This window comes from Macrosteles quadrilineatus, unplaced genomic scaffold (genome assembly GCF_028750875.1).
Source record: "Macrosteles quadrilineatus isolate MER2022 unplaced genomic scaffold, UCM_ALF_1.0 Scaffold_1__1_contigs__length_201487025, whole genome shotgun sequence".
NCBI classification, from domain to species: Eukaryota; Metazoa; Arthropoda; class Insecta; order Hemiptera; family Cicadellidae; genus Macrosteles; species Macrosteles quadrilineatus.
Window position 1 is genome coordinate 169,407,975 of NW_026542594.1, and position 10,882 is coordinate 169,418,856.

Consider the following 10,882-nt stretch of genomic DNA (forward strand, 5'->3'; position numbering starts at 1 on the left):
CTTTTTTCAATTTATGGTATTTTCAAATCATTATGAAAGTTGGGAAAATGGAGGATAGTTTTTCCGACATACTTTGATGACAAAATTCTCCACAGCAACAATTGAATCAATACAGGAAATAAAACTACATGAGAAGAATGCAAATATATAATTAAATACACATTGGCTTAATAAGGCACTTGACTATAATTTGTCCATGAAGTAGGGTTGGCCATTACGTTGTAACCGGGCAGTGAGTATGTCAACACCAGTCTCTGTGACCAGTAACGTGTGTTCAAACTGGGCAGACAGTTGGCCGTCTGCTGTGACAGCAGTCCACTTGTCTGGCCATAGTTCATCTCTCCAAGTACCTACATAACAGTACAAAACATTATACGGGGCTAACAGTGGGGGGTAACAATGAGTTTTTATGGGAATAGTTACAAAAATAGCAATAATCTTTTGCCATAAGTGTTGGCAGATGTTTTATTTTGTTCAAAGTTTAAAGGGCTAAAACAAAATTGTTTCAGCAATTTTAGTAAAAATTATATTTTTTACTATTTATGTTTTTTATGAGGAAACCATCATTAAAAATTAAAATTGGGAAAACTCTTAAGAGACAGCATTGATTAGCAACCACAAACTGAATTTCATCAAAATTGAATCACAGGTGTAGTCGATAGCTCTGTACACATCCACAAACATACATGCAGCACAGACACACATACAGATATCAACACAAACAATACTTTCTCCATGTATTATGAGGCATATATTAAGCTTAAAACAACCTCGGACCAGAGGGCTCGGATAATTGAGTGTACTGTACTGTATCACTGTATGTATAAAATACCGACTTAATATGACTCGGATAATTGAGTGTACTGTACTGTATCACTGTATGTATAAAATACCGACTTAATATGACTCAGAAGTTGAACTTATCTTGAAATATCTCTTCAATCTACTGTCTGAAGAAGTTCTGCATTAGGAAAAAATTATCGATATACAGTATGTTCTGTCATCTTTTATTTGTGTATCTTTCAGCTCTAGCAGTTTATTTTTGTTAAGTAAACCAGCTGAACTCTTATCACTTTTCAAAACAATACTTAACAAGCCTCTTGGCTTTCCTACAAAATATAACTCACCTTGAGAAATCATTGGCTCAATTGTGAAACAATGTCCTGCTTTCATTACTCCCACTGCCTTGTTCTCTGAAAAACAAAGTTTCATTGGTAAATAAGGTTAAAATATTACACTACCATACATTTTTGTCGAAGGAGCCAAGACACCTGGACGGCTACCCGGTACCTATTACTTAACCCGGGTCCCATAGTGTCAGCCGGAGCTTACACACTAACTTTGAACACACCATGGGTGGACTTAAGGCCATCAAGCTCACCGGCTGCCGAAGCAACCCTTCGGAAAGAGGGTTACCCCTCAATCCTAACCAGGGATACCTTGGTCGCACGTACACTCCAAATTGGTTCCACCAGGGCCGAAACCCTGAAGGACCATAATGGAATTTCCTGAACGCAACACAGTGCAAGCAACACTCTGGACCTATTTAATCCCTGACAGGCCGAAACTTGCCATCATAGCCAGGAGGAAGGGGACCGTCAGCCTATTTACACCACTACCCGATCGAGGACTACCCATTCACTGGGTAACCAGGGATAACCAGGGCGATAGATCCCCCGATACCCCCAGCGAGCTTGATCCCAGCACCCAATCTACTTTGTTTGCCCATCTAGCCCAACATCACTGCCAGGCCACCAGGGTTTCTCAAAAGGAGGCAGGTATAGAAGTGGGACCCACCCGATGAACCTATCCACCAAAGGTGGCGACACCCTCAACTCAACTGTGCGAGAACCATACCCAGACAGGGATAAGCTGATGGAGTGTGACCACCAGCCGTTGTCCTCACACTGTGGAAAGTTCCGTTCCCCTAGAGTGTCCCCGTGAGCTTACGGGTACTCACCCATTTTCACCTCCCAGGAAAAGGCTACTTCCAAAGTCGAGGATTTGCCACACAAAATGTCGGTCGCACACAACAAGCGGGCCGAAGTCCATAGAACCATAGCCACAGACAGATGGGAGATTGATGGCACACTACCACCTCTCCGAGAGCTGAACACCCCACCATCCTGGAAGGAAGAATGTCACTGGGGACTCTCCCCTAAGGAGCTGGCTTGCCCAGTCGTCCATAACTATGGCCTACTTGAAATGCCGATTCCGACACCGAGCAGTTACCTCCACTTTGGGGGCTAGCACTTGCCCGTTTTTCACTTCCCAGGAAGAGGCTACTTCCAGAGCCGAGGATATGCCTCACATAATGTCAGTCGTACACAACAGGAAGGGCAGAGCCCAAAGAACCACAGCCACAGGCAGGTGGGAGGCCGAAGTCTCGCAGAGCTGAACACCCCATCATCCTGGATGGAGGAATGTCACTGGGTAATCTCACTTTGGGAACAACCCAAAGAGGCTGGCTTGTCCAGTCGTCCATAACTGTGGCCTACCTAAAGTGCCGGTTCCAACACCGGGCAATTACCTCCCCTCTGGGGGCTAAAATATTACACTGCATAATTTGAAAACAATGTGACTTTGTAAAAGTTGTAGAATTACTCACTGGCGTAGTGAGGTATGCTGGGGGCCGTGTGGAACAGCTGATGTATACCATGACCGCAGTAACTACGCACCACCGAGAACCCATTAGCCTGTGCGTGCTTCTGTATTATGTTGCCTATCTCTCTATACTTCTCTCCTGGCTTTACTGCAACAAAAACTGAACATTAACTTAGGCTATGGGAAAATAACCTTTTAGTTACTCCCAGTCAATAGTCTTACCTCTTTCTCTACTTTTAAGTAATTTTTGTTTAGTGGGTAAATGGGATTTCCTCACAAAAAATACATTTGATAACTTACAGCAAAGGGTTTTTAATTTTTATGAATAGACAAAAGCTTTTACTTACAGTAATGGTAACTAGCAGTTTATTCCTCATTTAAATCTGTGTTACAAAAGAGTTTACAACAAAATGTTTGATTTTATTGTGTAATATCTGGCGCAAAAGTGGTTTAAAACAAGTTTTTACAACATACATACGACAAATATTTCTAACTTCTTGAGGAAAACTATATTTTTGTTGTAAGCACTATAAAACCGTTACAGACATTAACATGTTTTCTAGAAAAAACTAGCGGTTATTTGGATTGCTGCAAACTTATGATTAAAAATCGTCAACGAGTACCAAATCCGTTGTAAATGCTACTTTGCAAGCGAAAGTAAAGTAGACTGAATCAACACCTGCTTACCTATACTGATGGCTCGGTCGAGACATTCCCATGTAACCTGTACTAGTTTCTTGGCTGCTGCGCTGACATTACCCACAAGAAAAGTTTCATTCAAGTCTCCGTGGAAGTTCCTGTGATATACTGTCACATCCACTGAAAATATATATTATCATAAAAATATATAACCAAACACCGAACTTGTATACTGTATAACATTTAAGTTTATTTTAAAGTTTAATTTTGGCAACTCATTGACTGCAATAATTTTTTTTAAATAATTATAAAAATAAACTATTATTATTTTTTTACTGTCAGAAATAATGTTATATGGTTAGAGTTTTATATATTTTCATTAATAACATACGCAAAATCGATTAGCCTAATTCATGAAAAAGGTTTTGCTTCTTTTGATATGTTGTTATGATGATACGATCACATTTTACGACAAAGCTATCATGATTTTTTAGATATCCTAAAATTAATATGACCGACGTTAAAAATTAAATCCTGTAAAACCTGTTACAAATTAAATGGTCCATTCAGGCTTGCATTTGACAGGCCTACTTATTTTAGAACTTAACTTTCACTGTTCTTGGCAAGTACCCCTTAGCAGTTAATACATATTACAAGACAGTTTAAATAAAATTCTTCATTTCATTTTTAGTTACAAGTCCTAAAATGTACAAAACGTATACCCCATGCAGTCATAATAAGCAGTGGGAAAATCCTAACATTCGTACTCAAAGTCTTCTTCAAAATTAAAGCTACTCAACATGAACAAGGCATTTCACAGATTATTGCATCCCATAAACAATTCCGTAGGCCTACCATTGCAAATGTCACCGTCGGCCAATGGTCGTACGTCTGGTATTCCATGACAGATAACTTCATTGACCGAAGTACAGCAAGACCGAGGGAACTGGTAGTAGTTGAGGGGGGAGGGGTAGCAGTCTCGCTCTATACAAGCCTCGTGGACGATTCTATCTATTTCATCTGTCGTCACTCCAACGTCAACTATCTTCGCTGCCTCATCCAGCACTTCTCTGCCTAGCTGTTTGAAACAGAAATGTAATAAATTTAATGCTTTATAAATTCGCTAAGAAATAAATCTATTTTTCTTTTGACCTGATATTCACATCACCTCAGTTTGGATTGGTTGGTTTTGTTTTACTTTGTGACCAGTCAGAGGATACTGGTAGGAGAAGGGTAACTATTAGTATAAAACTTCATTTTGTAGTTTTAGGTTCTGAATATGCAACATAATTATGATTCAGTAGACCCACTCTTTAAACCGACCTCGCTTAAACGGATAATCGGATTAGGCCCTCGCTCAAAAAATATTAGTTTGTTTTAACCGACTTGTTTTGAATGCAGTTCGGTTTCTAGAAATCTCGGCATTTCCGCTCCCACGCTCAGCAATGGGAACAATACGCTAACTTTACAGGTTGTAACTAAGAATACGGTAAGTCTCGTAATGAAATGGTTGCATTTGCTTGTATCTTTAATTTCGACACTAAGTCTTGTAGGTACTTTACTAAGATAGATTTGCACAGCATCAATTAATATTTTTTTCTACAAACTACAAACAAAAATCAACTTTTGCTCAACACCTGAGATGAAAATCATGACTTAAATAAATAGCCTTGACACTGAATTGGAAATCCTTCACACCTGTACTAAAGGCAACAAATTAGATACCCTGGAAGAATTTGAGACCTACAAAGCCCACATAAAAAATGACAATAGTGAACTTATTTTAAATGATAAATTACAATTCAAATCACACTTCATCTTAAATAGTATTTTAAATCAGTGGATAGAACCAAGACCAAGGGGGAAAAGTACAGCTGATAACGCCGCAGCCGACACGACAATGCAACCGACTCCAGTCAGCTACTTGCTCGAAAGAGGAAATGTACGTGCCTCAACAGGCCTGTTTTTTAAAACCCCGTTTTGACTATTTGTGTGTTTCATGTGAAAATGTGTTTGTGTTATAACGACGCCTTTTGGCTGAAAAGTCTGATGATGACACAGTGATGCTGAAACGACTGTGGGCCTAACATTGGGAACAATACAGGAGCTGGCTGACGAAGGTAATATTACAATTTAGAGTTACTCTACTAGAAACTCTACTCTACCCACAACTCTACTCGTGTAAACCCGGCTTTACTAATTTATTCAGCTGCAGCTGCAAGTTAAGTGGAGGAGTAGGAGAAAATGGAGTCCAAATCTATGTCCAAACCAGGAAAATCCAAATAGAAGAGTTATCAAAACGGTCACTCTACAAAATCAGATAAATTAATTCCCCTACCTTGCAAGCTAACCGCATGCCTTCAATTTCCTCATCAGAGAGAGTTTTGATCTGAGCAACTTGCTTCACTTGTTGTTCGGATATTGGTACCCCAGTTGGGTGAGTGGCATAGTCTGGTCGAGGTATTTGTTTGGGTACAGTCCTCGGTGTACTCTGAGGAAACGGCCGAAGTTTGCCGGTAAACCTAAAGTTTGGCCATGGGTCGTATTGGTCTGCATAGCCAGTCCCATCTACTCCTTCACCCTCTGTAAAACAAATATAAAATCAAATTTGAAATATAACTAATATTTAAGCAAATTACAGCTTAAGTGAGGGTCGAGTGAAAACTTAATCAAAATTGCGCTCAAAACTAAGGGCTCATTTATACTTTCTAGCCTAAATTCTAATAAAATTGACATAAGTTCTAATAATAATTGTCCCAAGCATACATCTTACGGCAGTAAGAACGATACTGATTGACTTGGTTATAGCATCTCAATAAAAAAGTAGGTAGGGCAGCAGAAAACCTTATTTTGAAGTACCGGTACGATTTTCCAGATACTTACATTAGGCTATTTTATTTCTTTCACCAACAGGCTTGAAATTTGTTTTGAATACTTGGCTAGGAGCAAGTCATGGCAATACACTAGATAATAATAAATTAATTAAATTGTAGCCTATAGATTTGTTAACAAAGATGACTTACTTGCTATCTTATGGAGTACTTTGTGATCTTTCCAATAGCCTTTGAAACATTCCTGAAAAAAATCAAATCAAAATTTGTTATTCCATTAAGAAAAACAATGCAATAGGACACATCAAATTCTTAATCTAATTCTAATAAATACAAGAAGTGCCAAAAAGGCAGTCTAAAAGGAAACAGAAATTATGCGTTCTGCATACAATTTTAAAATGTAGGCCTACCTAGATTTTGTGCAATTACCTTAGGCCTATGTTCAGCATGTGTTGTTATTGTGACATTGTTAATATCTGTGAACAATTCAATGTTTAGGTGCTCTGGTTTTGTTTTCATCAAACTTAACTTATAATAAAGTTTTGGCTGTTTATGTTCACTTAGCCTACCTACTTTAAGATTTTATAAAGGGTAAGTTTATTTATGAGCCCAAAATCTCTGATACAAATTACCCGATGATAATTTTTCTTGATCTTTTAGAGTTCATTTATGTAAGCTAATAAAATTAAAACATAAGTTAAAGTCTTATCTTTTACGCAGATTAGGCGTCCGGCAGTGACGTCGCCGGGTAGTAGGGGCCCGGAACGCAATTACCACAAGGATATGATGACCAGCATATAAAAGGATATGGCACCAGCCATCAGTGATCGTGGTGAAGTGGTTAGAGTGCTCGGCTGATATGCAAGAGGTTCCTGGTTCAAATCCTATCGTATATCTTTTCGTAAAAGAATATGTATGCTTTCAATGACATTTCTTCTTAATTGTACATCTTTTGTTAGAATTTTTGGCATTTATAATTTTATTTTACTAAACATTACCTAATCAAACTTGTATAACTTATGTAGGCCTAAGTTAGCCTATTCCATCAGGACTTGTGGCAGGTTAGAGCGTTAATTTACAATTAATCTGTCTAAGGAACTAGTAGCCAGCAGAGTTAGTACAGGTAACCCCCAGTTTCTGTGATGATTGGAGACTGTTTAAATTAACTTCAGTATTCTCAAAATAATTTCCTGGAAAGAAATCCTAGCTCATTCTAATCCTTGGTAAATTTAGAAGCCCCACCTAGGGCTTAAAATAACCCTAAAATGGGGATAACTAGGCCTAATGGAGGTTAGGAATTTTGAGAGTATAATATGATTTAAAAGTAAAGACAACAATTTTACCTGAGAGCAGAAATATGAACCTTGAATGCCGAGTTTTACACACGTTGGACACTGCAATTTAGCAATTTCAACACAACCCGGGGTCTCACAACTCCGTGTTGAAGCAGAAGCCATTGTCTTGTCTTCTCTTCCTTCAGTCTTCTCTTCTTCCTTGTCGTTTCGTTGTCGCCCAGCACTCCCAGCAGGCCAGGAGGAATAATAGGAAAGGAATTAGACGGCCAGACCAGACCCCAGACCCAGGAATAGGAATGGAATGAATCACGCAATAATCGAGGAATGAGGAATAAACGAATCAGGATCCAAATTCCACGACCTTCTCACCGCAGTATTTCACCTCCCTTTTTTTAGAACCTTTGGAACAGTTACACGGAACTGTTTGGGATAATGTTCAATACAACTGTGACAAAAAGTATAGAATAGGTTAGGCGAAACCGTTTTATTACAAATAGCTCCGTTCCTTCTCAACTTTATTATTTTTCCTGCATAAAAATTTAATTATTATGATATACCTTTTTTCCTCCTCCTCATAATAATAACAAGTCTTTTATAGACATGGACATAACCTGTAAGTTAGTTAACTGGTTTCGTTTATTTAATTATTCTTACACTAGTGTACATGTTGCTCGAAATCGAGCAATTGCAAAGAAGTACAGGAGTTATTTATAAACAAATGACTTGTTTAAAAACTAATAACAGTCATAATTTCCGATGATTTAGGAAGAGTCGACTAAAAGATTATTAACTAACGGAAATACTAACAATTTACATAACAGTCCTATTCCAGTTTAAAGGGTTAATTTTTAACTATCAAACTGCACATTGACGGGAAAAGGTAAGCTTACAATTTAAGTCAACGTAAAAAGGCTGTCAGCTTTTATAATGTACCGTACCTAAGTTATTTAGCCAATTTGTAGAAAATAAGGTGTAGGCTACTTTAAGCTCTACAGAACAGAGTTAGGCAAAAACTGGCAGAACTCTGAAATGGTGTTATTTATCATAGGCATACATGCCAAATCCTTAAAATATAAATTCAATAATTAATAAGTTATATCATTAAACGCAAACCAACATCCAAAACTATACATATTTTTAATACAACATAGATAATTTACACATTAACTGTTTGCATACAATTAATATGTTCTTCTTCTCACTTTTAACTTTAGCTTCGCAACGGGAAGAATCTGTTTCATAATCGTTGAAATAGATTTATAATAAAATAGTAATCTATCATAAAGTTTAAAATTAAATAAACCTACCACATAGTTGTGTTATTTTATTTTTTTTTTTTTTTTGATCAGCTGTCTGAAATTGTGAAATAGTTATTTGACAGTTCTGGTTGTTTACATTTAAATGTCAAAGTAAATGAAAACATTGTGAATTTTCTCATGCTTCCATGGAGACCAATTATTAATATTCCATTTCTAACAACAGCTGGAGTTTCAAAACAATGTTTGTTTCCCATGTTAATCTTATGGAGAAATACGAAACTTTAAAGGGCCCCAGGGCCTCACTCTCTAATTATTTACTTAAAAAGAAAGTTTCCTGCACAACTTCACGTTACGCTCTATCCAATGACACCAAAAACATGTCAATCGGTTTAGTAGTTTCGGAGGAGTAATTGTCACAAAAATCCTGCTTGCGTATTAAATAAGTATATATTAATAGATTACATCACGAAAACCGGCTTATTCTTAAGGAAAACTATTCAAAGAAATTGCACAGTTTTGTTAAATTTGCTAACAATGAGAAAGGTTATAAGGTATTTGTTGATGGAGCAGGAGTCACAATGAAAAAGCACATACAAATTAAAATCAAAAGTTTTATTATTATATTTATAGTTATATTTTGGATACAGTATTGTGAAGTTCATAATTATAATAAATTTAACTTACCTTCTTCTGTTTCAAAATTCAGCTCCCCAACTATTATTTCAATGACATGGGCTTCTTCCAGATGCTGGATCAAGTTTTCAAACCACGAAAATTGATGAGAGCAATCACCCTCTGGGCCTCTCTGGGCAAATAAGCCTTTTCGGGTTGTTTGAACAGTCAGATTGTTCACTACAACAACTATCATGCACATTACGTGTATGGCGCGTTAAATTAAATTTACTAGCAAAAGTGTTTGTCACAAAATGAACATTCAAACTTTTTTGTATTAATATCAGACATACTGATCCAGTAACTCTTTAACTTGAAATTACACCATCGATTTGAGATAAAGTTTCCAATCACTTGACAAAATGGAGGTTAAAGACAGAGATCCACGAAAAACAAAATGAACGCCTAAAAAGGAAATGGAATGGAACTCTTTGTTGTAATGCAACGGTTTTAACAAATCTATTCCAAACAGTTCCGTGTAACTGTTCCAAAAGTTCAAAAAAAGGAAGGTGAAATACTGCGGTGAGAAGGTCGTCAAATTCCTATTTCCTAACCATGCAGCGCAATAACCACCAAGAAGAGACCGACCATCACTGAAGCGCTGAATTTGTATTTCAGGATTAGTGTTGCCTACAGTATTATTTTGAGGCTTCTGATTGGCTGAGGGAACATCATTACCGCAACGATACGGTAGATGGCAACGGCCTCGGTGGTGCAGTGGATAGAGTGCTGGGCTGATGATCCGAAGGATCCAGGGTTCGAATCCCACCCGTAGCACTATTTATTGTATTGGATTTTTTCATTATCAACAAGAACAAGTTTGGTTGGTTTGGTTAGGTTATGACGGTTTAATTTTATAATTAAAACATTATGAAATTGAATTTGACCCATTTATAGTTTTATTTTATGAACAGAAATATTTTTTTCGGTTAAGCCTTCATTTGATTTTTCATTATTAGCAAGTCTGGTTAGTTTGGTTAGGTTATGATATTCGCAGAGGATACGCGTCCGGTAACCGGACGTGGATTAGGCGTCCGGCAGTTACTGTCATAACCTAACCTAACCAACCAAACTTGCTGATAATTAAAAAAATCAAATGAAGGTTCAATTCTCTTCATAACATAAAATTATAAATGCCAAAAATTCTAACAAAAGATGTACAGTTAAGAAGAAATTACATTCAAAGCAAAATCTGTGACAAAAAGTTAAAGAAACCGATGGGTTTCGAACCAGGGACCTCTAGGATATCAGCCGAGCACTCTATCCACAACACCACGAACAACGCTGACCGAACATCGTATCGTTGTGGTAATGGCGTTCCGGGACCCCACAACCCGGTGACGTCACTACCGGACGCCTAATCCACGTCTGGTTACCGGACGCGTATCCTCTGTGTATGATATTTTAATTTTAGAATAAAAAATTATAAACACAGAGGATACGCGTCCGGTAACCAGACGTGGATTAGGCGTCCGGTAACCAGACGTGGATTAGGCGTCCGGTAGGGGGTCCCGGAACGCCATTACCACAATGATACTATGTTCAACCATCAGTGTTCATGGTGTAGTGGATAGAGTGCTCG

General features: G+C 37.6%; 1 protein-coding gene across 1 annotated transcript; it reads right to left on the bottom strand.

Moving 5' to 3' along the window:
* Positions 1-129: 129 nt before the first annotated feature.
* LOC128983173 (methionine aminopeptidase 1-like) lies at positions 130-7,539 on the bottom strand. Its single transcript, XM_054402357.1, has 8 exons — positions 7,418-7,539; positions 6,267-6,318; positions 5,582-5,826; positions 4,099-4,321; positions 3,292-3,423; positions 2,609-2,752; positions 1,128-1,193; positions 130-350 (listed from the first exon to the last, which is right to left on the bottom strand). The coding sequence occupies exons 1-8, from the start codon at positions 7,529-7,531 to the stop codon at positions 184-186; spliced, it is 1,143 nt and encodes a 380-aa protein (XP_054258332.1). The 5' UTR covers positions 7,532-7,539; the 3' UTR covers positions 130-183.
* Between the last annotated feature and the right edge of the window lie 3,343 nt (positions 7,540-10,882).

Bases quoted from the DNA above. Each gene is read 5' to 3' on its own strand.
- LOC128983173 (XM_054402357.1), bottom strand. From the start codon at position 7,531: ATGGCTTCTGCTTCAACACGGAGTTGTGAGACCCCGGGTTGTGTTGAA. The intron at 5,827-6,266 runs GTAAGTCATCTT...TTTGTTTTACAG, and splicing joins AGTACTCCATAAGATAGCAA to AGGGTGAAGGAGTAGATGGG. The intron at 351-1,127 runs GTGAGTTATATT...ACTGTTATGTAG, and splicing joins TGAGCCAATGATTTCTCAAG to GTACTTGGAGAGATGAACTA.